The sequence below is a fragment of the Dasypus novemcinctus genome, chromosome 13 (assembly GCF_030445035.2).
Source record: "Dasypus novemcinctus isolate mDasNov1 chromosome 13, mDasNov1.1.hap2, whole genome shotgun sequence".
In the NCBI taxonomy this organism is placed as follows: Eukaryota; Metazoa; Chordata; class Mammalia; order Cingulata; family Dasypodidae; genus Dasypus; species Dasypus novemcinctus.
Genome location: NC_080685.1, coordinates 3072231 through 3099732, shown reverse-complemented (window position 1 = coordinate 3099732; position 27502 = coordinate 3072231). Strand labels below are relative to the sequence as shown.

General features: G+C 49.2%; 1 protein-coding gene across 3 annotated transcripts in view; it reads right to left on the bottom strand.

The window, feature by feature from the left end:
* Positions 1 to 262: 262 nt before the first annotated feature.
* SMYD3 (SET and MYND domain containing 3) overlaps positions 263 to 27502 on the bottom strand; it is a 748180-nt gene continuing 720940 nt past the window's right edge. For 2 of the 3 annotated variants that reach the window (XM_058309394.1, XM_058309396.1), the window contains 2 exons: positions 13450 to 13558; positions 263 to 553 (listed from right to left, as the gene is read on the bottom strand). In XM_058309394.1, coding sequence (XP_058165377.1) covers positions 452 to 553; positions 13450 to 13558 — 211 coding nt within the window. In that variant the 3' untranslated portion in view covers positions 263 to 451. The remainder of the gene's footprint in view (positions 554 to 13449; positions 13559 to 27502) is intronic. The other variant, XM_071207324.1, reaches the window with a different exon arrangement.

Sequence of the window (27502 nt, the reverse complement as noted above, 5' to 3'; positions counted from 1 at the left end):
ATTAATTTGGAAATTAATAATGGACACATGTATCATTTCCCACATACGCTGAAGACAAAGTCTGAAAATTCTGCATCTTGCTAAAATGGACATTAAATGTCTGCCTGGAAGCAAAAGTGAAAATATTGATTTTTACCCAACTATTGAAGGAGAAAGTTATACATTGTACTGTTAGGCTTTTGATAGGATTTTCTGTCTCAAATGTTGAAATCTTAAGCATTAAAATCACTAATGAAGCAAAGAAAACAATTACCAGGTGGCATTTTCAACCAATCTTTTTGTATTTATTGTAACTGTGTAATGAATGATTCTTGTGGTTGCAAACCTGGTATCTGCCCCAGGTACCCCATAAACACAGCCTAGCGTTCCCAGCGAGGAGGTTCTCGCGGCCAGCAGTGGGCTCGAGTGCCCGCGATGAGGCCCTTGGCACCAGGGCTTGGCCCTCCCAGCCTCAGGCTGCGCCCATGCGGGCGTCACACTCTTCCAGGAGCAGGGTCAGGTCTTCGGTCAGGCTGTGCTCCCTGCCGTGGGTCACTCTCACGATATCAAAAGCCTAAGGGAAAAGGAAAGAAGACGGGTGGGCTAAGTCAGGCCGCCCTCCCCGCTCCCTGCTTTCTCTCTGTGATGCTAACGGCCGGGGGATCCCCGGCCCACGGCACAGCATGGGGAGTGACGGGCGCTTTTTGAATGGGGCACCTGGAAAGCAGCTTCATGACCTGAGCTGCGCTGGGACCCGGTGACAACAGTGGCCGTGAGGAGGGATTAAGAAGCTGAAGAAGAGTTTCTAACATGACGAAACACCACGCCACCGCCCGTTTAATTTCTGTATGTTGCGTGCAGCTCGCATCCACATGCACTGTAGTTAGGACAGACGGACCGTTGGGATTCTATTAATATAACATGACAGCACAGCACCAGTATTTTGACCATCCCCTCCTTTATGCCTCACATCCAGTTCATTGCTAAATTATGTGAATTCTACCACAAAATCATTTCTGAAATCCGGATGGATTTAGAACTTCCACAACCGAGTACAGAGGAAGTGATGCTATTGACCTGCAAAGCTAGTCGCAAAGCCCCTGAGGCCTCCGCCCCGTCCACGGTACGTCCTCCCTGTCCACTGTACATCCTTCCTGTGTCCACGGTACGTCCTCCCGTGTCCACTGTTCGTCCTGCCCCGTCCACTGTACGTCCTCCCCATCCACTGTTTGTCCCCCCCCGTGTCCACTGTACGTCCTCCACATGCACTGTACATCCTCCCTGTCCACTGTTCGTCCTCCCCCATCCACTGGACGTCCTCCCACTGTCCACTGTATGTCCTGCTCCGTGTCCACTGTACATCCTCCCCCTGTCCACTGTTCGTCCGCTCCTGGAACCACGGGCCTCCATGCCGAGGAAGCCCCAGCCGTGGTGAGGCCACACAGGCGCGCTGGCTGCCCGGCCCGGCCGAGCACACCCTGCGGTCACGCTGGCCCGACGTCCCTCTCTGCTCCACCAGGCAGGCTGCAGCTCCCCGCCCGGCGGCCTTGCGCCTGTGGGCATGCCTTCCGACGCCAGGGCTCGGTCCTCCTCCCCGTGCTAGCTGCGTCTCCCCTCCCTCCCCAGCTCTAAGAAGGTGTGTGCCTCGACTGCCCAGTTCACTGCCCCGACCCGGAGGCCACGTTCACTCAGGGGCAGCTCCCGGGCTGCGGTGGAGCCAGGGGGGCTCCGGGCCGTGTCCTGACCTCGGGCCCCAGACCGGGCTGCCCAGCGCCCGGGCGTGGAAGGACCTGCTGCCCTGGGCCGCCACCCTCCCCCTCCCCGCCCAGCTGGCGCCCATCACAGCTGCGCGGACAGCGGCGCCTGCGGATGGCGGGGCCTGGGGGCTTCCTGGAGGCGGCCGCCCAGGCCCGCAGCCTCTTCCTGGGGGATGACGCAGCGTGGGAGGGCGGGGGCAGCCCGGCACGTGCCTGCGGCCTGCGGCACAAGGCGAAGGACCGTGCCCGGGGCGAGAAGCAGAGCGCAAAGGGGCAGCTGGGGCCGGCAGCAGCGCGCAGGGCTGACCGACGGCCACGTCGTCTGCCCAGGAGGAAAAGAGACGCGGCCCCCGAGGAAACGTCGCCGTCTCAGACCTCTGAGTGGTGGGACAGAGGTAGAAGAGAAAGGAGAGAGGAGAGAGGGAGAAGAACGGAGGACTGGGGGGGCAGGCGTGGCCGTTAGAGTGTGTGTGTGCACGTGTGTGTGTGCATGTGCATGCGCGCGTGTGCGTGCGTGTGCACACACACGTGTGTGTGTGTGTGTGACATGCGACACGAGCTCTGGGAGGGCGGAGGCGCACCGGGCCTGGCGATGAGGGCGGGGGGTCCCCGCCTGGGCCCCCGCTGGCCCCACAGGTGGGGGGATGCCCAGTTCCCACAAGGCGGGAGCGCGTGGCCGCAGCCGGCCCGGCTCCTGCAGCGCGGCAGGAGGGGTGCTTTTACCTCCCCCCAATAAAGTCGCAGTAAACTTCTGCTGAGCCAGAGCAGGCATCCCCGGGCGCCCCAGCTGCCCGCGTGCCCGTGCGGAGAGGACAGCTCTGCTTAGTTTCCTGCAGCAGCACAGAGAGCAGACGAAGGAAGCGGAAAACCAGAGCCGCCTGTGCCGGGGAAAGCACGTCTCGTCCACTCACGGCGGGGTTAAAAAGCAACCGCGGGGTCTTTCCCGGGGACCCACCTGGGGCCCCCACGGGTGCCGCACCCAGCGGGCTCTAAGTGTCACGGGAAACGGCAGTGCAGATTGCCTGCCGGCGCCCGCTCTCTCGGGAACGAGGAAGGGTCCCGGACACGGGGCAACGTCCCCCGCACCTTTTTTCCAAGAGGTTTTAGAATTGTGCTCATATATGACAGGAGCTGAATTAAATCCAATTGTGATTTACAGTTAGAAACAACACAGCACCCACATTAATTTTTAATATGAATACACTGAGCTTGTCAAAGGTCTCCACCCCTCTCCCGTGGGCCTGCGGGTCCAGGACGACCCGGCGGGCTTCCAGGAGGCGGCGAGGCGGGAGACGCCCGATGGCATCCCAGGCAGGTCACATGGGGGGGGTGGAGGCCGGTTCTTCTGCTGCCTCAGGGCGAAGGAGGAGCCACAGGAAGGAGGGCAGGTGCCAGCACAAACGGCCCAGGGCCCCCGCTCCACCCCCAGCCCCTAGCCCCCGCCCCGCCCTGCGGGCCTCAGGGACACTGGGGCTGCGGGACGCTCAGGAGCCCTACCCCCTCGGCCCTGTCCCCCCTCGGGCCCCGTCCCCGCCCCCCGCCTCTTTGGGGCCTGTGGGGAGCAGCTGCCTTGGGGCAGCGTCACCTCCTCACAGGGCACAGCCACCCCTTGGCTCTTCCAGTGGCCTTTGAGCAGCCAGGCCATGGGGGGGGGCGTTGGCCTGTCCTTCCTCTGGCGGGCAGCGGGTGGGGCCAAGGGGCCGGGGTGAGGGCCAGGGGGTCGGGGGGCCAGGGCTGGGGCTGGGGCTGGGGGGTCGGGGTGCCAGGGGGCTGGGGGGTGGGGGCTGGGAACCGGGGAGCCAGGGCCGGGGCTGGGGGTTGGGGTGCCAGGGATCCTGGGGGGCTGGTGGCTGGGGCTGGCCGCTCCACCCGGGGCCTGGCAGGGCACCCCCCACCCCAGAGCAGCTCTTATCCTAGGGGGATGGATGAGCCTCAAGGCCGAGGGACCCGCCCGGCCCGCGAAGCCCCCGAGGAGGCCGCTTCCTACTGGACCAGGAGGACTGGCCGGCGCAGCCCGGGGTGCCAGGCCCAGCGCGGGGGGACTTCCCCGCAGCGCCGCTGATTTCCAATGTAAGCAGATCCTAAGAACTTTCTGTTTCTTCTAAAAGTTTTACAGTTTCCAATTTCCCATTTAAGTCCCTGATTCATGCTGAGTTAATTTTTGTATAAAGTGTGAGACTTAGACCGAAGGTCAATTTTTTTTTTTTTTTGCCAATGGATATTCAATTGCTCCAGCACCTTGTGTGGAAAAGTTATCGTCCCTCCACTGAACTGCTTCTGCACCTCGACAGAAAGCCAGCCGGACGTCCGGTGTGGGCTGACTCCTGGGGCGCCTCTGCTCCACTGGCCGCCGCTGCGTCGTCCCTCCCTACACCACACTCTCATTACCAGGGTCCTCAGAGCACGTCTTAAAAGTGGCTGGATACCTCTCCCAATTCTTCTTTTTCAAAACTGTTTAACTACTCAGTTCCTTTGCCTTTCCAAATACATTTTGCCCATATACACCAAAAAAAAATGCTGCTGGGATTATCATCGCAATTAAATCTGCATATCGATTTGAGGAGCACTGGTATCTTTATTGCATTGAGCCTTACACTCCACGAACATGGTGGGTCCCTGCACTGCTTTAGGCCTTTGATTTCTTTCATCAACATTTATAAATGCCAGCATACAAGTCCTGTACACGTTTTGTTAGATTTATACCTAAGTATTTCATCTTTTTGCTACTATAAATGGTACTGTATTTTAAAATTTGGTTTCTACATGTTCATGGCTATTATATAGAAATACAATTTGTTTTGCATGTATCTCGAATCCTGCAATCTTGCTTAACTCACTTTTTTTGCTCTAGACTAGACTTTTTAATAGATTCCTTAGGATTTTCTATATAGGCAATCATGTTGGCTTCTTCCTTTCCAAACTTTATGCCTTTTATTTCCTTTTCTTGCCTTATTGCACTGGATTTCCTTAAATCTGGGAAAAGAGTGGTGAGAGCAGACAAAACATCCAACCTTGGGAACAAGTACTCAGCTTTAATCACTAAGTGTGATGTAAGCCATAGGTTTTCACAGATCTTTTTTATCAAGTGGAGGAAGGTCCCCTCTCTTCCTAGTTTGCTGACAGTTTTTATCATGAACAGTGTCAAATACTTTTTTCTGCATTGATTGATAAAAATCACGTGTTTTTTCTTCTTTCACCTGTTAAAAGAGTGGGTCACAATGACTGATTTTTGAAGAGTGAACCAGCCTTGCATCCCTGGAATAAACCTGGGTTGTACTGTGTAATGTTTTTATATATGCTGAATTCCATTTGCCAATATTTTATTAGGGATTTATTAAGGGGTATTTGTCTGTAGGTTTCTTCCCTTGTCTTTGTTGGTTTTAGTATCAGGTTAACAATAGCTTTGTAAAATGAAATAAATTTTTCCTCCTCTTCGATTTTCTGGAAGAGATTTTGTAGAACTGGTAGTGACACTTCTTTAAACCTTTGGGCGACTACTCCAGTGAAGCCCTCTGGACCTGGATATTACTTTTATGGGACTTTTAAAATTACAAATTCAATTTAATAGTTACAGGGTTGTACACATTTTTTCATATTGGGTGAGTTGTGGTAGTTTGAGGAATTGTCCATGTCATCTTAGATTGTTCAATTTCTGTGTGTAGAGTTGTTTGAGGTATTCCCTTATTGCCTTTCTGATGTCTGCAGGGTCTGTAGTGATATCCTCTGTTTTGTTCCTGATATAGGAAATTTGTGCCTTCTCTCTTTTGACTTAGTCAGTTTGGCTAGAGGTCTGCCAATTTTACTGGTATTTTAAAGAATCATCTCTGTTTCACTAATTTTTCTCTATTATTTCTTTGTTTTCAATTTCATTAATTTTTGCTCTTTAGTATTTCCTTCCTTCTGTTGTGCATTCATTATCATTCAGTTTTATGCTTTTAAAATTTTCCATAGACTTCCTCTTTGACTCAGAGATTACTTAAAGTATGTTGTTAAGTTTCAAAGTATTCAGAGATTTTCCTGTTATCATTCTTGATTTCCAGTTTGATTCCACTGAGGTTGGAGAACATACACTGCATGATTTCAGTTAATTTTTGGTAGTTGAAGTTTGTTTCATGGCCTAGGATATGGTCTATCCTGGTATGTGCTCTGTGGGCACTTGAAAGTAATGTGTATTCTGCTGTTGTTGAGTGGAATGTTCCAGAGATGATGATTAGATCCTGTTGGTTGGTCATATTATTGAATTCTTCTAAATCCATGCAGATTTTGTCTAGTTGTTCTATTTTTTTAAGTATTTATCCATATAGTTAGATATAAAAGAGAGCTTTATTTTGTCCTATAACTTCACATTTCTGTCCAGTATCTTTTTCTTTCAACATGAAAGTTCCCATTAGTATTGTTTCTTAGGGCTAGTTAGCAGAAATGAGCTCCCACTAGTTAGTAGAAATGAGCTCCCACAGTGCTTCTTTATCCAGAAATGTCTTATTTTCTCACTCATTGTTGAAGGACATTTTTTCCAGATGTAATATTTTTTAAAAATTAATTTATTTTTAATGTTACATTAAAAAAAAGATGAGGTCCCCATATACTGCCCCACCCCTCTCACCCCACTCCTCCCATAACTACAACCTCCTTCATCATCATGGGACATTCATTGCACTATTAATTGCTGTCAGAGAAGAGTTGCCATCCCTAACTATACTTGTGGATTTGTCTAGTTTTCTGTTCAGTTCTGTAAGTTTTTGTTTCATCTATCTTTCAGCTATATTGTTTGGTGCATGCATATTTAGGATTGCTATCTCTTCTTGGTCAATGCTTCACTCTCTAGTAATTTCTTTGGCTGAAGTCTACTTTATCTGATAGAGAGCCACTCCTGATGTCTTTTGAGTAATCATGCTTGCATGATATGTCCTTATCCACCCTTTTGCTTTCAACCTGCCTTTATCATTATATTTGAAGTCTCTTGTAGAGAGCATATACTTTTTAAAAATCTATTGTCCCTGTCTCTATCAGTTAATTGTGTATACTTTTAGATTTAATGTAGCTATTCATATATTAAGTTTTAAGTCTGCCATTTTACTTTTTGTTTTCTGTTTGTTCTTTCTGTTGTTCTGTTTTCTTTTTCCCACATTCCTGTGGGTTACTTGGACAAGTTTTTTAGTTTTGTTTTTTCAGAATTCCATTCCACAGTGTTTTTTGAGTTTATCTCTTTGTATAGATTTTAGTGATTGTGGGAGATTGAAATTCTTTTATGAATCCCAAGAAGAGAAAGATGATGTTTTTGAATTAATCCATTCCTGTAGGTGTGAGACTCTTGATTGGACTACATCAGTGAGGCATGACTCAGGTTGAGTCTCCTCCCTCTTGTGGGGCCTGATATAAGTGCAGACACAGAGACACAGGAAAAGGGAGCCACCACATTACATTGGTCCTGCCATGTGAGAAAGAAGACTGCAGGAATAAAGAAGTCCCAAGAGGCTCAAGAAGCTGAGGCCCAGGGAGAGAGGAGCCATATGCCATGGAGCTCACAGCTGAACTCAGGAAGAATGCAGAGCAGCCAAGACTGAGAGAGGAGGCCTGGAAAGAGACGTCCCTGTGCCTGGTTGCCCACAGCCGAGCTCCAGGAGATGGTAGATGCTGGAAGGGCAGGCAAAACCGCAGCAGAGACCAGCAGCCATCTTGCTTTGCCATGTATCAGACAACAGGATCAACAGTGGCTGACTTTGGTGAGAAAGCATCTCTGGTGGTGCCTTGATGTGGGCATTTCACCCTATAGACTTTTCCCCTACATAAAATTCCCATTATAAAAGCCAATGCATTTTTGGCACTTTTCATTGGTATTTTTTTATGGCAAACTAAAACAGTGATTTCTCTAGGTATTACATTATATATAATAACTTATCATACTCTACTGATGTTATCATTTTATTAGTTCTAGTAAAGTGTAGAAACCTAACCTTGCTTTACATCCTTCTACTCTCTCCCACTTGGAGTATAATTGTCTTAAATATTTCCTCTACATTCATTTAGAACCACATCAGATAGTGGTGTATTTTTGCTTCAATCATCAAACATAATTTAGAATACTCAAGAGAGAAGGAACATCTATTTTATTTACCTATATTTTTGCTTTCCGTGTCCTTTCTTCCTTCTTGATGTTCCAAAATTCTTTTTTATTACTTCTTCTCTGTTATAGAATTCCTTTAGCCATTCTTTTAGTATACATCTGTGGTGACAAACTCTTTTAGTTTTACTTTATCTGAGAATGTCTCGATTTTCCCTCCACACTAGAGGATATTTTTGCTGTATATAGGTTTCTCAGTTAACAGTTCTTTTCTTTCAGTACTTGAGAAATGTAGTGTCTCTGTCTTCTGGACTCCATGGTTTTTGATGAGAAAATTGTCATTCAAGCTGCTTTCCCCCTGTAGATAGGTGTCATTTTTCTCTTGCTGCTTTTAAGGTATTTTCTTTGTTTACAGAAGTCTGACTATGATGTGTCTTGGTTGGATTACTTTGGGGGTTATTCTGTTTGTTGCTTGATCAACTTTTTGAATCTATAGAGTCATGTCTTTTGCCAAGTTTGGGAAGTTTTCTACTATCATTTCTTTTTTTTTTTTTTTTTTTTTAAAGATTTATTTATTTATTTAATTTCCCCCCCTCCCCTGGTTGTCTGTTCTTGGTGTCTATTTGCTGCGTCTTGTTTCTTTGTCCGCTTCTGTTGTCGTCAGCGGCACGGGAAGTGTGGGCAGCGCCATTCCTCAGCAGGCTGCTCTCTCCTTTCACGCTGGGCGGCTTTTCCTCACGGGCGCACTCCTTGCGCGTGGGGCTCCCCCACGCGGGGGACACCCTTGCGTGGCACGGCACTCCTTGCGCGCATCAGCACTGCGCATGGCCAGCTCCACACGGGTCAAGGAGGCCCGGGGTTTGAACCGCGGACCTCTCATATGGTAGACGGACGCCCTAACCACTAGGCCAAAGTCCGTTTCCCTATCATTTCTTTAAGTACTTTTTCTACCCTACTATCTCTCTCCTCTCTTTCTGGATTTACAACTACATGTGTTAAATATTTTGTCATTGTTCCCACAGGTCCCTGAAGCTCTGTTTTTTTCCCCAGTCTTTTTTCTCAGTATTCCAGATCGGGTAATTTCTATGCTCTATGCTATCCTCAAGTTACTAATTCTTTCTCCTGTCCCCTCCATTCTTTTGCTGACCTCCATTCTTTTATTTAGCTTTATTTTTCAGTTCTGAAGTTTCCATTTGGTTCTTTATAGCTTCTATTTCTTTGCTGAGACTACTTATTTTCCCATTTGTTTTGAGCAGGTTTGTGATTGTTTGTTGAAGCATTTTTATGATGGCTGCTTTAAAATCTTTGCCAGATAATTCTAACAACTCTGTTCTCTTGTTTTTTGGTATTTACTAATTTTCTTTTTCTTTTTCTTTTCATTCAAGTTTCAGATATTCTAGGTTCTTGGTGTTATGAGCAGTTTTCAATAGAAACATGGATATTCTTCTGAGTATTTTGTTATGAGGCTGAATTTTATTTAAACTTTCTGTAATAACTGGCTTCCACTGCTACCACTCCAGCAGAAAAATGGGGGTGTGCCACCTTGTTACTGCCGGTGGAGGTGCAAGGTCAGCTCCCCCACTTGGCTCCTTGTTTCTACTGGCTCATATAATACTTCTGGGTAGGTACATTTTTTGCTTTAACAAGGCTTAATCATATTATTGCATTTTATCCACCATTCTCTCACCATTTTCTCTTTCCTCGGTTCAGAAGCATCCTCCCGAAATTAATATTCTCCATTTGGAGATTAGTAGGGGATAGTCATAAAAATCAGAGACAGGGACTTCCAAACAACTGGAGGGTGCTGGTGGCAGTTTTGGCACATCCCTTCTGCAGGGCCCCCTCCTCTCTTTCCTGTCCACATTTAGAGGACAGCTTTTAACCCAGAGGGAGTGGACACTGAAGAGTCCACGGATAGCCCTCAGGGGATCAAATACACAAAATGCTGTGTATGAACATTTTTCTCCGGCGGGTCAGTGGTTCCCGTCAGAGTCTTAAAGAAGAACATGCCCCCAAAGAGGTTAAGAGTCACTGCAGCAGACTAAGAACCACGAGCTAGAGACCTGCACGCTCTGCATCGCCATTCTGGGGGCTGCCGCAGGGTGCCAGCTGGAGTGGCAGAGCCCTGCCTGCTTTTGCTCTGAGCTTTGTCTGATGCTAGAGTAGCTCATAACTGGGCAGCTCTGGAAGGAGCAATGGCTGGGACTCGCTGCACCCATAAGCTGCCTGGCCTGCCCTGCGTGTGTGGCTCAGGCTGAAAAGACCACCAAAACGTAAAATGCTTCAGCAAAACGAAATGAGAAGGGGAAGAACAGAGTATGAGGCAAGAAATTTAAATGTGGATAAAAAGTGGTTATCGGGGGGACGAGTATGACTTTTTACAGCCTGACTTCACCTAACAAAGCATTACCGGCAGAGCAGCCACCCTGGGGCCGGCTGAGGGAGCCTGCAGAATGTGGAGCGCACAGAAAATAACAGTCCAGTGACGAGACAGCCCAGATGAGGACGCCCGCCCTGGAGGTCTAAGGAGTCAGATCAGTGAGCAAAATCCTCCCAAGAAATAAACGCAAAGACATGGAAGCCGATGAGAGACAGTGGGGAGCAGGAGGCAAGCACTCTGACGGAAGCCGGGGCAGCAGTCACATGGATGCCGGCTGAGCCAGGGAACGGAGGCCCAAACCCAATCGGAGCCGGCCGCGGGCACTGCCCTGCTGGGAGCTGGGCCTGGCTGCGTGTGACACAGTCGCTGCTCCTGGAGCGGGTCTGATTTCCTTTCCAAACCCTCACTCAAGCCGTTTCATCCCACCATTTCGAGGGTTTCTAAGACAAGAAAGAATACCCAGGGTGTCAGGCTAAAGAAAACAGTGTCCCAGGGCAGGGAGGACGTCCTCCCGGGCCCCTTCCAAGTGGGGAAGGAGAAGCTCTCTGCAGGAAGGTGCTGCCCGACCTCGGGCTCCCGGGGCACGCGAGTTCACAGCGAAGAGGATGTGTTGGGGCAGCTCGCCTGCGTGAAAATGCCAAGCAAAGGCGTGCGGGCTTCCAGGCCATTGGACACAGACAGCGACAGAGCGGGCTCTTACTGCCCTCTCCCACTAGCAAGCCCATCCTCCACGTGCAGTCAACAGCCTGCTGTGCCCGGGCGTGGGTTAGGAGGCACCAGGAGCTCCGAGGAGCCCCCACTCACCTCCGGGGAAGAGAACACGCGTGTGTGACCCACTGGGAAGCAGCCGCAGCTCACGACGGCCCAGCCAGGGAGCAGAGCACAGCTGCGAATCTAACACGCGCGGGCGGGCGCCACCAACAGTGACACTTCTTTACGGCCCCGGGTGCCTGGGGCGGGGGAGCGCTCCACACACGGTCCGTTTATTCCTCAAGACAGCTCTGTGGGGAGGTGGCACCTTATCTAATAATCAGGAAATCAGGTTCCACGGAATTAAGCGACTTACTTCAGGCCACACACCTAGTGGGCGCTGGCCTGGACCTTGAGCCCACGGCCCATGAACCCACGCGCTCCTTCGGCCACATTGCCCCGGCTGGTAATCAGAATTGCAAGAGACGCAGTGACCTTTCTAGGGCCGCAGGGGAGTTCTGGGGCACAGCTACACCCCACCCCGGCCTCGTGAGGCGTCTCGGGGCTGCTCCCAGAGGATCCGCCTGGCAGCGCTCAGTGTCCCTGCGAGGGCTGGTCTCTGGTCTTGCAGCATGGCTGCTGGAACGGCTGTGGGGGAAGCTTCTGGAAGGCGGAGGACAACCTCACAGGAGGGTGTGAGAGGCCAGAGGATGAGTGTGGGCATGAGGGCTGCAGAAGGCCGCTCGAGGCCCGCTAAGAGCCGGCCTGGCCCGGGCACGCCCCCAGCTCTGCCCTCTGATGCCCGGGCAGCTGGCAGGGCCCGCGGCCTCCCTCCAGAGACTGCGCACAGTGACGACGGAGCCCCACGGGAGGACGCATGCCCACCCTGCTCCCTCCCGGGTCCTCTGATCCCACGTGGAGCCCAGTGAGCCGGAGGCCCTCACGCAGAGCAGAGCCCGAGCTTCAGCCTGGGCCCAAGGACGTCCTCCCATCTGTCCTCCACTAAGCCGCAAGGCCAGCAGTGGGTCTTGGATTAGGAGACGCATCGGTCAGTGCGTGTGGAGTGACACGGAACACGGGCTCGGCTCTGCTCAGTGTGCTGCAGACAGGCTCTCGAAGGCCGCCACGCCTTACCCAGCTCCTTCGCTTCTCAAATGGGGAAACAGAGGCCTGCTCCCCCGACTCCAGAGGCTCAGACAAAGCCACGTGTGCACGAGCAGGAGTGGCACTCCCCAGTCCATATAAACGCACGGGCTAACACCATCACTCATAAACACCTCCAGACTGCGAGACCCTGGGCTAAGGATGGCACACTTGGGAAAATCCCCTCCACATTATTATTACTATTTTGGTCAAAACTTTCACACAGTAGGTTCTCAATAAATATTTGCTACCCAACTGACTTGACTGGCTCAGTGGCCAGCCCTGTGCGTGGCCGTGTGTCCCCCCACTGGAGTGCTTCTGTGGACAAGACACTGCGGCCCCAAGGACCCCGCTGCATGGCCGGGTGCTCCCTGGGACCCCCCCCCCAGGGTCTCAGAGCACCCACCAGCACCTGGGCCAGAGGAGCAAGGAGCTCACGTTCTGGAAGGCCCCAGGGGACGGCCAGCTGGAGGGCTGCTTTGGGGGGACGGCCAGCTGGAAGGCTGCCCCTGGGGACGGCCAGCTGAGGTGCTGCCCTGGGGGGCGGCCACTGCCCCAGGGGACAGCCGGCTTCAGTGCTGCCCCGGGGGAAGGCCAGCTGCGGTGATGTACTAGGGGGACGGCCACTGCCCCGGAGGCAGCACAGGCAGCAGGGACCCAGGACCCTGGGGGCAGAGGTGACTCGCCGCGGGTGAAAATAAATGTCGCTCGTTAAAAACCCTCCCACACACCGGCCCAGCTCCCCGCTTGCTGCCAGGCTCGGCTGAACTCGCCCGCCTTGCCCTGGACGATGTGTGCTTACCAGGGTCCAGCTACCTTGCCAGGCTAACCACGAAGACCCCACAGCCTCCCGGAGAGCGCCGGGTGGAGACAAGTGCCCACCGCCGCGTGGCAAGTGCTCCCGGGGGAGGCTGTTTACAGGCGCCCAGGGGGAAATGGCCTGGAGCCGGGCCTGAGGCTCGGTGAGCTCTGGAGGCCCTGGTGAGGAGGGGGGCTGTGGGCAGAAGAGGGGCTGTGTAAGGGCCTAAGTGTGAGGGTCAGGGGGCCTGGGCAGTGGAGAGGGGTGGAGGGGGTGGGGCGGCCAAGGGGACCGAGGCAGGTGGTCAAGGGCGCTGATCGGCCTGCAAGCACCCGTGGGCAACACGGGGCACGGCGGGGGCTTGTCTGCGCTGGAGCGCGCCGAGGCCGCCGTGCAGAGCTGGCGGGAGCTGGCTGCAGGCTCTCACCACCTCTCCAGGCTGATTTCACACTCGCAGCTTGGACTCCCTCCCAGGAGGCACATGTCCGCCAGGGAAACGGGCGAGCCTCCCGGCCAGGCCCCTCTTCTTCCCCTCCGGGTGGCCTGGGCGTCGGCAGCACAGCCCGGCGCGCGGTGGGGGCGTGCAGGGCTGGGGGAGCCCCGTTCCCGGGCGCAGGGTGGGCACCCCCGGAGCACTCACCAGCCTCAGGCTCGCCATGGCCTGGGGGAGGCGGCCCTGGTGCAGCTGCAGCTTGCCCACCTTCATGGCCTGGACGCCGCGCACGGGGTGGTTTCCCGGGAAGAACAGCCTGGAAGGAAGCAACACACAGCGTCAGGCGTCAGCACCTCAGCAGGCCGTGAGCGCGCTGCCGGGCCCCCGCCAGGGAGAGCGAGCCGCACCCAGAACGCGGCGCTGAGCGCGCTGCTCCCGAGGGCGCCTCTCAGAGGGGGCACATGCCTGCACCCCGGTACCGGTGCCTGGAGCAGGGGACGAGCAGGTGGCCCCACCCCGCCTTGCAGGGCGGCCCAGGGGAGCCTCTCCACGCGTTTGGAGGGTGCAGGATGATGCGCTGCCCCCAGCTGGGAGCCGCGCCCGTGGACTCTCGCGCTGGGGCTTGTCGTGGTCAACCTCTCTCACAGGCGCTCAGCCGTAGGCTCGTCCTCCTCGGGCCCCCGGGTGCCCCGTGACGTCCTGCAGGTAGAGGCGCTCCAGCTAACTGAGCTTGCCCGCGTGTAGCAGGACGGGGCGCTGTGGACCCAAGGACGGGGCCTGGGGCCACGTTCCAGCAGAAGGGCTCCAGCTCAGCCCAGCAGGAACGGACATGCGGGACTCAACTGACTGTGAACAGAGGGGGCCCCCGCCCCCCACGCCCCACTCGTGGAGTGACTGGCCCTGGGGCTGGCGGCCCCCTGCATACGATGAGCTGCTCCCTCAGGGGCCAGGAGTCCCATCAGACACCAGATGAGCATCCCCACGACAGCCGAAACTACAAGACAGCGCGTGACTTAGGGCCCTCGCACGGGGCCGGTGCGCAGGCTTGCCGAGTTGAGCTTGAGGAAGTGAAGCAGTGGTTAGGAAGCGACGGGAGGCTTGGTTGGACTGGGAAGGCTACTTAGAGGAGGGAAAGAGGACGTAAACTGGCTCTGAAGATCGGGAGCGGCTGGCGGGTGGAGGAGGCCACGGTGGGGCCGGTCCACCGCTGCTCTCCAGAGCCCGCACAGCTCCCGCTGCGCACGTCCTGGGGCTGCGCCAGAGGGTCCCCGTGCCCCGCGCCGGCTGCCCTGCGTGGAGGAACTCACGGAACCCACACTGAAGCTGCGGTGGGGGGAAGCGACGAGAAGACTGACCAGGAGGGACTGCACGTTCCCTGCCACGAGGGCGCAAACGGGCACAACTGCCCCCCCGCGAAGCTCGACTCTTGCCCAGGAAATGTGATACAGAAACTTTTTTCTCCCATGCTCCTAAACGTGGAAAGCAGTATTTGAGTCGATGGCAGGTCAGCCAGGCTTCTTTAAGGGACTCAAAAGGGCGGGGACAAAGGAGGCACCTGGCCCTGGCTTGTCTTGTCTCCTGAGCCTGCCGAGAGGGAGAGCCCGCCAGCCCCGCCCTCAGAGGGAACATCGGCATCTGCCCGTGCGGAGAGCGCGAGGGCCCGAGACAAAGGCGGCCTGCAGAAGGCCATTATCAGAAGCTAATGGCTCTGGACACTTTCCTTGAAAAGCACACCTGGATTCGGGATTTTATTTTATTGCTATGAATGTGACATAATTAAATTTAAAGGCCAAAAAGTAATTTTATACTAATAACCACTGCACTAAGTGGATGTCTGTCATGTTAGTTAGCAGGATGTAAGAAAATCTTTGGTTCTAAGATGGCAGAGAAACCGGTGCATAATTATGCCACAACAGGTGCCTGCCAGGTCACATAAAGGTACTAAAAAGCCAAGTGGAGCTGAACACGGAGGGGCGAGGGGCGGTGTCGGCGAGGTGCCTTCCACACAAATACATGCACGCAGCGCCGCAGCTCGGGGGGGGCACGCAGCACCGCAGCTCGGGGGGGGGGTGCCCCCCTGTTTTTTCTGGGGCCTCTCCACTGACTCGTGAATGAGAGCAGTGGCTCCTGGCCAGACTGACACCCCAGGAAAAACGGTGGCGCTCCCTGCTGCTGGGAGTTCTCGGCCGAGGGCAGAGGCCTTCGTCAGCGTTACTGAGACTGCCAGTGGCAGGGAGGAAGAGCTCGCAAGCGGCCCTCGAGCCCAGAGGGCTCATAATCGAGCTCAGCCGGAAGGTTAACCAGAGGAGGGTCATGCCTGTGAGGATGGAGCGGCATCTTGAGGGAGGAGGCAGGAAGGTTCTGCGGCCAGTGCTGCCTGCCCCTGGCTAGCATGCAGGTTAGCTGAAGGAAGGAGGGGGATCAGATTTGACGTGGAAGGGGAGCAGACGTGGCTCAAGTGCTTGAGTGTCCGCTTCCCACGTGGGAGGACCTGGGTTCGGTTCCTGTGCCTCCTGAAAAAAACAAGCAACACAAAAAAACAATTCAGGGAAGCTGATGTGGCTCAGTGGTTGAGCACCAGCTTCCCACACACAAGGTCCCAGGTTCAATCCCTGGCCCCTAGTACCTAAGAAAAAGACAACTGGATGCACAGGGGATTGGGAGGCCTGCCAAGACACGGGCACAAATGACGGGCGCTCGAGGGGCGGCTGGGAGCAGCTTCGACTGGCGGGAAGGTGGGGTCTGGGGACAAGCGTGTGGGGTCTGGCAAGGGAAGGGCAACTCTGGGATTGGCACAGGAGGCCAAAAGCCAAAGGCCAGTGAGCACGCCGGTCTGGCTGGCAAGGAGAAGACCGGGTGAGGTGAGTTTCAGGCAAGGCTTACATGTCACCCATGGGCAGGGGTCACCACTGACGGTGGCTGAGAAGAGAAGACAAAGTTGGAAAAGAGAGACTCTGGAGGGAGGCTGAGGCAGGACAGTGGCCATGGGAACTGAAAGGAAGGTCCTGGCGCCAAGGTGGTCACATCTAGCAGGACCTGGGACTCGCTGGGGCATGGCCCCAAGACTCAGAAACAGATGCCCTTCAAGAAACACAGCAGACGCTACGGCACAGCCACAGGCAAGGCACTCTGCTGGTCTTGGGGCTACACGTGGTCTCTTCCTAGTGGCAACGCTAGAAAGCACGTGCTCCAAATGCTGTGCCGAGAGTGGAAACACCGCCGGAGGCGCCCGTGCGAGGAGTGCAGGGGAAGACGACAAGAAAGCACGTGCCAGCGTTCAGGCAGGTCCGGAAGCGCCAGGTTCCTGGCCACCACTGGCTGGGAAGCTGTGTGAGAGGCAGGCAGCGGGGTGTCTAAAGCCAAGGGCAGGGAGAAGGCGCCCGATGGCAGGGCCTGGCCTTGGTGAGGTTCTTCCACAAGACGCAACCACCAAGCAATCGCATGGCTTCACTGGGGTAGCAGCTTCGGCATTTACGGGGAAGGAAAAAGCATTTTTCGGTCAGGACTATATTTTGAGAACTAATACAAAACACATTACTGAATTTAATAGGAATATAAACTGCATTTCAGAGAAACCAAATAGCCTGTAAGAATCTTACAGTTGGTAAATGTAGAATGATAATGGAATTATAAAAATCACCATTTTGCAACTCCTGAAGAAATAATTGATCCAGGCAACAGCTATCACGAGGTGAAGCCACTAGGTAAGAGACTGCTGGAGAACCGCTTACCATCTGAACATACCAATCAATGGCAGTATCCTACAGTGGGGTGACCAGACAGTAAGTGCCATCTGATTGAAACGGAAGGAATTATTTAGCACCACCTATAAAGCATCTTGAATCTAATCAAGCCCAGAAAGTTAAAATCTACTCTATAGGATAAAGGAATGATAGAGGAACAACTAAAATCACCCAGCTGAATCCAGGATATGTGAAGTTCTGAAACACCTTGACCCAGGATCCTCAACAGGTCAGTGCATTGGAAAAAAAAAAAAAGACGGCTGGAGGAGGAGGAGAACACTGTAGATTAAAAGACTTAAAGAGACAGGACAACCAAATATAACGAGTATACCTTGTATGGATCTTAATTCAGCAAAACTACTTTTAAAAGACATTTCTGATATTCATACTTGTACTTATGAACCTTGTTCATGTGAAATTGAATCTTAGCCTAGAAATATATATTGCCTGAAAACCCCCTTGTTGCTCAAATGTGGACTGTCTTTAAGCCAAACTCAGCATATAAACTTACTACCTTTCCCCCAGTGTGGGACATAACTCCCAGGGAAGAGCCTCCCTGACACCAAGGGATTATACCAAGTGCCAATGAGTGATGACTTTGGAAAAAGACCTTGAGTAAAAGGGGAAATATTAAATACAAATGAGTATTTATGGTTAAGAGATTTCAAAATGTTTGGAGATCATTCCAGAGGTTACACTTATGTATATCTTATTAGGATCTCTCTGACTGCCACAGTAAATAAACAGTGTCTTAACAGGGGGGCTCTTGAGGATTCTAGAGACATCTGGTCACTATAGGCAGTGCAGACACCACAGTAATTCAGCACCCTGTCAGCAGATCTTACCTTGGAATAGATAACCTATCCCCCCAATGTTTTGGAGTTGCACTCATTTATAATTTCCCTACACATGACTCTTATGCACCTTTTATTTGAACCTATAATCAGCACTACACCCATTAAATATGTATCCAAGAGATTTATATCTTCAGTTTGTTCATATGCCGGTTGAGCCCTGAATCTCAGCAGAGTAGCAGCCAATACCTACTCTCCAGTTCCTCAGACTCACCCAGGAAAACTAACAAAAGGATGATGATTGACAATGTCCCTTCCAAAAAACAGAGTAGCTACAACTGCAAGTAAGACAGTTCTATGGGATCTAAGACCACTCTTAATCAGAAGCAGAATGGGCATCACCATCCCAATATCGTCAAGATAGAGAAATGAACAAATATTAACTAAAGTAGATTTATTATTATTCCAGTAATAGAAGAACTTGTAATACTGATATAAAGGCAGTGATCACCAGAGATTCTGAGGGTAGAGTGAGGAAAGAATAGGTGTAAAATGGGGGATTTTTCAGACATTGGAATTGTTCTGAATGACATTGCCATGATGGATACAGGCCCTTACACATTTTGTCAAAAACCAATAAAACTGCAGTGCAAAGTATAAACCATAATGTAAACTATATACCATGGTTAGTAGCAATACTTCAATATGTGCTCATCAGTTGTAACAAATATATACACTAATGAAAGATGTTATTAATGGGGAAAAGTCTGGGAGGTAAAGGAGTGGGATATACGGGAATCCCTATATTTTCAGTGTAACAATTGTGTTATCTAAAGTGTCTTTACCCCCCAGCATGGGACATGACACCTGGGGATGAGCCTCCCTGGTGCCGAGGGATCACTACCAAGTACCAGCTGATGATGTAACTAGAAAATGACCTTGAATAAAAGGTTTAACTTGGACCAGCAGAATATCCCTGTCTACATATAATAACAGGAGTTAAAAATGCTTTTTCACCTAAATTAAGGGGGAAATGGAAAGGACAAATGAGTTTATATGGCTATGAGTCTCTAAAAAAGAATCTGGAGGTTATCAGAAAGATTGCCCTTATGCACACCTGAGCAGAGTCTCAAAGACAGATAAAGTAGATACAACCCCAGGTATTGGTTCTTCTGAGGGCTAAAGAGACCCACAGGTTTTATGGTCATGGCAGATGGAGTTCACTGCCATGTCAGTTGGCCCTTCTTTGGAGTTGGTGTTTCTGCGTGATAGAGCTGGACTCAGATGTGATCTCTTTTCACAAGCCTTTCCTGTTACTTTACCAGAATTGTAGCTGGTGCTGGGGTTTAAGATATATCTAGGGGATCTGAATCTCTGGACTGACAATACGATAGCCAGACCCTGAGACTCAACAGACTTCAGCTCCTACACTCTGGTTTATTGGACTTACCCCACTCAGCTAACATGGAGTTGAAGAATGTCAACCACCACACCATGGAGCCTAGAGTGCCTACAACTGAAAGCAGGAGGATTGCATCCAGTATCCATGTGGAATCTAAGCCCCCTCTTGACATAGATGTGGAATGGACACAACCAATCCAAGGTCCACAAGATGGAGGAATACAGTAAGGATTAGAGTGGACTAACTGATATTCTATTCATGAACTATTGTGGTTAGTAATTGAGAAAATGTGGCATTGGTGTGGAAAAAGTGGCCATGGTGGCTGCTGGGTGTGGGGAATGGGAGGAAGAGATGAGAGGTGGAGGCATTTTCGGGACTTGGAGTTGTCCTGGGTGGTGCTGCAGGGACAATTACCAGACATTGTAGATCCTCCCATGGCCCACTGGATTGAAAGTGGGAGAGTATGGGCTATGATGTGGACCATTGATCATGAGGTACAGCGATGCCCAGAGATGTACTCACCAAATGCAATGGATGTGTCATGATGATGGGGAAGAGTGTTGCTGTGGGGGGAGTGGTGGGGTGGGGGCAGTGGGGGAGAATGGGGACCTCATATTTTTTGAATGTAATATTTTTTAAAAATGAATTAAAAAAAATTATAAAGACAAAAACAAAAACAAAAAACCTAAAGTGTCTTTAAAGGGAAGCGGATTTGGCCCAGTGGTTAGGGCGTCCGTCTACCACATGGGAGGTCTGCGGTTCAAACCCCAGGCCTCCTTGACCCATGTGGAGCTGGCCCATGCACAGTGCTGATGCACACAAGGAGTGCCCTGCCACACAGGGGTGTCCCCCACGTAGGGGAGCCCCACGCTCAAGGAGTGTGCCCCGTAAGAAGAGCTGCCCAGTGCGAAAGAAAGTGCAGCCTGCCTAATAATGGTGGCACCCACACGGAGAGCTGACACAACAAGATGACGCAACAGAAAAAGAAACACAGATTCCCGTGCCACTGACAACAACAGAAACGGACAAAAGAAGAAGACATAGCAAACAGACACAGAGAACAGACAACTGGGGCGGGCAGGGGGAGGAGGGGAGAGAAATAAATAAATAAATCTTTTTTTAAAAAGTGTCTTTAAAATAAATAAATAAATAAAATTTAAAAAGGACATTTCTGAGACAACTGGAAAAATATGTCCAGGGATCACCTTGTGGTTATGTAAGTATTCATATTTTTCAGAGATACAAACTAAAAATATACATGGATTAAATGACGTGATGCCTGAAATTTGATTTAAATTTCTTCAGCAGGATTTCTTCTTCCAGAAATTATGGATTAGCTCGTCTCAGACCAACCTCCCTGCTACGAACAATAAGAAGAGCTAGACGATCTATATCTTTAAATCTGTTTGAAGGTATCAAAGAACCACTGAGGCAGCAGGGTCTCAAAGAATCAAATCATGGAGAGAAAGGGAGCCTGGGGAGGGAGGCTTATTTGATGCCAATTTTCCCTTGGCTGATTTGAAAGCTGAGCAGAGGTCCTGGCAGTCTCTTAGGTATGGGGGGAAAGAAATAGGAATTTAGATCGACATGGAAGGTGGAGCTGCGGTAAACTGCTGGCTTTCCTTTGGGGCCCGGAAAGGCCTGCAGCCCGGGCCTGCGTGAGCTGGGAGAGGCCAGCCTCCGCAAAGCACAGACGCTGAGTGGGTCAAGTGCCCGGCTTGGATCCTGACTGCCAGAAGCAAACGTAAGTCCCCTCTGAAAGAAGGTGGTCATCCAGGGCTTCATAGTAACTCTCCATTTTTTCTATACAATATCCTTCATTCAGTAAAATTATAACCAGACATGCAAAAAAGGTAAGAATCTGGTTGCAGCCTCAGATGGAATCCTAAACTGCTTCATCTATGACACGTGCCGTTGGCATCCTCCAGCTCCTTCCACCTTAGTACCAGAAGCAAAAACCAAAGTAGCTGTCATAGTTCTACCTCATGTAAGAAGAGGGTTTTACAATGTTACAACGAGATTTTGTCACATTGCTATGAGGTTTTTCTTGGGCTTTTCCCCAATAAAATGAGTGAGCAATATCATTTCCTTTCACAAAGAATACATTTTTACTTCCATCAATGGATCCTTCACTTGAAAGGCTCGGTTTTCTTACTCTCAGAAGTTTGTCAATTAAGAGATATTTGTACATCACCCATCCTTAGAAACAGCCCCTGACAGATAATGAGAACAATAGAGCCCATAGTAGTTTCCTTGGGCCACAGCACCAATTACCACAACTTTGGTGGCTTAAAACAACAGAAATACATCTTCTCAGTGATCTGGGGGTCTGAAGTAAGTAATCAGGCTCCCTTCTGACTCCAGCTCTCTTCTATTTCCACCACATCCGCGGTTACTTCCTCCATGGAAGTCTTGAACCCCTGGAAGTCGTCCATAAGAGTTGGAATCAACTTCCTCCAAACTCCTGTTCCTGTTGCTATTTGACCTCCTCCCAGGAGTCACGACCGTTCTTAATAGTACCTAGAATGGTAGCTCCTTTCCCAGAAGGCTTTTAGTTTACTTTGCCCAGATCTGTTAGAGGAATCACTGTCTATAGTAGCTAGAGCCTTATGAAATGTGTTTCTTACATAATATAGCTTGGAAGTTGAAATGACTCCTTGATCCACAGGCTGCGGAGAGGGTGCTGTGTTAGCAGGCATGAGAACAGCATGAATCTCTCACTGAACGTCTCCATCGGCGCTCTTGGATGACCAGGTGCATTGTCAATGTGCAGTACTATTTTGAAAGGACTCTTTTTTTCCCCGAGCAGTAGCTCTCAACAGTGGGTTTAAAATATTCAGTAAATCATGTTGTAAAAAGATGAACTGTCATCCAGGCTTTGTTATTCCACTGATCGAGCACAGGCAGAGCAGATTTAGCATAATCCTTAAGGGCCCTGGGATTTTCAGAACGGTAAACAAGCACTGGCTGCAACCTAAAGTCCCCGGCTGCATTAGCCCCTGACCAGAGTCAGGCTGACCACGGAAGCTCGGGAGCCAGGCCCTGACTTCTGCTCTCCAGGACTACGAGAGTCCTAGACGGTGGGCACGTGAATAGTTACTTTCTAATACTTTAAACAATTCATCTATGATTTATATACCCTTTGGAAAGTATGATATACTTAGCAACAAAAAAGTTTTAAAAAAACCTGATTTAGCGTTGTTTTTTATTTTTTGGTACAAAGCCAATTTGTAGAGAACAGTTAGGCTAATAGATAAATCTAGGGGTTATTGGTCTCAAAAGACCGAGTGTTAAAAAAGAAGGGAAAACTATAGTTTCTCTTGTTTGGAAGGAAGACATGAGATCATCAAAATTAAAAACTAATAAAAAGTGGCACAATCCAGTTTAAAATAGAAGACAAAACCGAGTTTGGCATAAATAGGTTTACCAAGTTGCGTTGGACTTTATAACTGTATCTAACAAGATCATATGCACGAGTGTTGTTGCTGACATATTTCAGAGTATGACTGTACTATTATTGAAATCTAGTGAAACACATGGCTATTTTTGTAAAAACGTACTGGGATAAAACCACACCCATTCTTTTGCTTTTGCCTGTGGCTGCTTTGATGCTATAGCAGCAGAATTGAGTAGTTTTAACAGAGACCACATAGACTGAGTCTAAAGCAGTTACTACCTGGCTCTTCACGGAAAAAACATTTGCTGGCACCTGTTCCACAGTGAAGGAGATTTTGGAGGTAAGAGCTAGAGAGAGGATCCCTTTCATAGGTAACTGTAAATATGTCTTGGAAGTGTGATTTTATAGTTGTCTCTTGTCACTAATAAGAAAAGTAATGAAAATGATAATAATAGCAGTTAATACATTTAGAACCCTTCCTACATATCAAGGACCCTGCCTGGTCTGGCTTACTTATTCTCAAAACAAACTTATGGATATAGACTTTGGTAATGATGATGTTAAGTGACCAGAGATTCTTCTCCACTCACACAATATGTATACATTTATATACATATGTTTACATGTACACATGTATATATAAAACTAAACAAAATCACCAAAAGCAATAGATTCTCCCTGGCACCTCCAGAAAGGAAAGCTGTCTTGCAGACACCTTAATTTTAGCCTGGTGATATCTGTGTGACACTTCTGACCTACAGAACTGTAATATACTAAATTAGTGCTGTTTAATTCACTGTTTGTAACAATTTGTTATGGCAGCAATAGAAAACCATACAAGCAAAAAACAGGGAAGTAGGAACCATACTTAGGAAATAAAGTTATCAATAGAAATTGACTCTGTGGGCCCAGATGTTAAATTTAGAAAGCAAAACCTTCAAAGCAGCTTTCATAAATGTGTTCAAAGGATTAAAGAAATGATTTAAAATGGAGGGGACATGGAGTCTTTACAGAGAAATAGAAACTATAAAAAAGAACTGGAAAAAAGAGAACTGAGTGGAAATTCTAGGGTTGAAAAAAATCACTAGAGTGAGTCCACAGATTTGATATGGCAGAATAAAGAATCAATAACTGGAAGACAGACCAATAAAAATGATGATGCCCACAAAATTGAGAGAAAAACAACTGAAGGAAAATGAACACAGAATTGAAGACCTAGAGGGCAGAGTCAGGCGTTCCGATGTGTGTGTAATGATCGTCCCGTAAGGAGGAGCGCGATAATGGTGCGGAGAAAATATCCGAAGAAATAATGTCCATAGCCTTCCAGAATTGAATAATAAAAATAATATTAAGCAAAACGTATTAACCTATAGATTCAAGAGGCTCAATGATCCCAAAGTCATACCATTACAAAGCACCAGCAAACTGTTCAAAGCCAAAGAGAAAATCTTAAAAGGAGCAAGTGAAAAGCAACTCATCACATACAGGGAAAACTACAATTAACAACTTTCTTAACCTAAAGGAGGACAAAGCCAACAGAATGATATATTCAAACTGCTGAAGGAAACAAACTGTGAACCAAGAAATCTATATCCAGAGACCTACCCTTCAAAAGTGAAGGTAAATGGAGTAAAGACAATTCTCATACTGAACTACAGGCTTAGAGCAACTGTAATAAAAATCCTAGCATATTTGCAAGTATAGACAAGCTGGTTCTAAAATTTACGTGAAAATGGAAGGAATTAGAATTGTCTAAGCAATTCTGAAAAAAAGAATGAAGTTGGATGACTCATGCAACCTGATGTTAAGATTGACCACAAATGGACAGTAATCAAGAGAGTGTGGGAGGTCTAGGGGACAGAAGAGAAACTCCAGACCCGGTCAGATATGCCCAATGATTTCTGACAAAGGCGCAAAGATAATTCAACTGAGCAAGATAGTCTTTTCAATCATCCATTTGCAAAAGAATGAACCTTGACCTAACTTCACACCTTTTACAAAGGTCCATTATGAGGCAATTAATTTAAAATGGTTTATAGACCTACATGTAAAGCAGAAACTATAAAAACTTTAGAAGAAGACAAAGGAGAAAATGTTTGGGATCCTGGGTTAAGCAAAAAGTTCTAACATATGATACTAAAAACATGAACCATAAAAGAAAAAAATGGACTAACTGAATTTCATAAAAAATGAAAAAGACAAGCTACAGACTGGGTGAAATTACTTGCAGAATATACATCCAATAAAAGACTTATATCCAGGGTATTAAAAACTCTTATAATGATATAGCCTGTGCATTAAATAAAAATTATTTCCAAGAGTACCTAGTCTCCAAGATGGCCAAATAAGTAATATAGGCCCTACAGTCTTTGAATGTTCAGAAGGGATGTGAGACTGAGTGTGTATTCAGGGCTGCCTCCAGACGATGTGGAAGATATGCTAATCCAAACTGGCTTGGATGTGGAGAATATGTAACTCACCTGGAGGAAATAACCTATCTGATACTAAGATCAAACACTGAAGAACCTAACCAAAGGTCTGTTTACCATCACTGTTAGTCTTCCTAATCCTATATCCTCTGTATAAAAGGGTCTGGAAAAGGCTGTTCGGGGCTCAGTTTTTATTAGGACAAGAGTCCGCCGAGCCCGGCTGGTCGAAATAAACCAACTTCCTTCTCGGTATTCTCGTGTCCTGGCCTTCGATACCGCGCATACCCGATTTCTCCACTACAATAACACAATAATAAGACAAAAAAACAAAACAAAACAAAAAATAACATTGAAAAATGGGCAAAAGCTTTGAATGGATATTTTACCAAAGAAGATATACAAATGCCAAATAAGCACATGAAAAGTGCTCAATATCATTAGTCATTATGGAATGTTTTACAATGAGTACCACTAGACACCAGAACGGCTAAGATCAAAGGAACTGACAATACAGTTTTTGTGTGTATTGGGAAGAAACTGGAAGCTTCATACATTGCTAGTGGGAATGTAAAATGATACAACTATTTTGGAAAACATTTTGGCAATTTCTTAAAAAGTTAAAACAAAAGACAAAGAACCCAATTGAAATGGGCAAAAGATTTGAATGATCTATTTCTCCAAAGAAGATATTAATAGCAAATGGCCAATAAACACATGAAAAGATACTCGACATCATTAGTTGTGAAGGAACGGCAGATCAAAACCAAGATGAGACACCACTTCACACCCACTAGGATGGCTGTGACCAAAAAAACATTGTAACGAGAAGTGTTGGTGAGGAAGTGGAGACACTGGCACCTCACGCTTTGTTGGAGGAAAGGTAAAATGGTGCAGCCACGTTGGGAAACACAGAGTGACGCTATGACCCAGCAATCCTGCTCTAGGTGTATACCCAAAGGACTGAAAACCCAGGACCACACAAAAACCTGTGCACAGAGGTTCATAAAGTGGAAATAACCCCAATCATCAACTGGTAGATAAAATGTCATATTACAATGTGACACTACTCAGCAATAAAAAGGAATGAAGTACTAATGTATGCTGCAACGTGGCTGAATCACAAAAATATCATGCTGAGTAAAAGAAGCCAGACAAACAAGACTACGTATTGTACGATTCCATTTACACGACATTCTAGAAGAGCAAAACGCCGAGACAGGAAGCAGATACGGGGTTGCCTGGTGCTGGGTACAGGAGTCAGACTCGACTGCACGCAGGCACGAGGGAAACTTTGGAGGTAACAGAAATATTCTAAAAGTAAATTGTGAGCTCACAATCTCTAAAAGCACAGAACTGTGCTACCAAAATAGTTATGGTATGTAAATTATACATCTTTACAGTTGTTAAAAAATTAGCAACTTATGAGGTAGTTATTACTATTATTAACATTTTACAAATGAGTAAACTGAAGCACAGAGATTAACTTGCTAGAAAATGGCCGAGCTGTGATTTGATCACTGCAAGTAATTAGAGTTCCCAGACACAAAGTCAGCTCCAGGGTAATTTGCCCAGGGTAGAAGCACAGCACTGGGCAGCGGGAGAAAAGCGCTGCGTACTGCCTACAACGGGGCACAAGAGAGCACCCCACCACCTGACCCGCCAAGGAGCTCGGCTCCATTCTCCCTCTGGAATAAGAAATTGCAGGGTAGCTGTAGGATCCCCATGTGAGCACAATGAGGAATTGGAGGCCCAGGAAACGGCCCGGTGTGTTTGCTATCACACGGCTGAGACACGGCCAGGCTAGAATGAAATCCAGGGGCGGCCGGCCCCACACTCCTCCCACAGCCCCACCCCTTCTCACCTGTTTTCAGCACGCCTTTCCCCATGTGATAAAAGCCACCTGGCCCTTTCATATGAACACATAACGGCTCCACCTAAATTCCAGAGCGTCTACAAGAGAAATGGGGCTTTCTGACACCCGCGTCCACGCAGCGCCCTGGGCCGAGGGCCTCCTGCCCGCAGTCTGGGGGGCGTAGGGTGGGCTCGTTCACCAGCCTTCCCTCTGAACCCAGGCGTGCGCCGCTGCCCGCAGCCCACGGAAACACACACATTCCACATGTGTGATGACAGGATCCAGTCCCTACTCAGGGTCCCATGACTTCCTTCACCTTGTTCCTCGAAGAGCCTTTGCAGCCATGACCGATCTTTTTTCATGCTTATTTACTTGCACGACTTTAACCGTTTTCAGTAATGCAGACATTATTTTACAAAGACAGGAGGAAGGGAAGAAAGTGAGTGGAGAGTAAACGTGCAGGAGAAAAACGGCTTTTCTGCCCCGGGGCCATGGCTAAAGGCGAAGTGAGTCCACGTGCAAATGCTGATGGTACAGAAGGAGCCATGGGGGGGTGAGGGTGGGGGTGGCTTTAATTTGATGGCCCTGAGAAAACCCTGGCAATGGTGCTGCTTTTTTCTCCCGAGGGAATACTCAATGACCT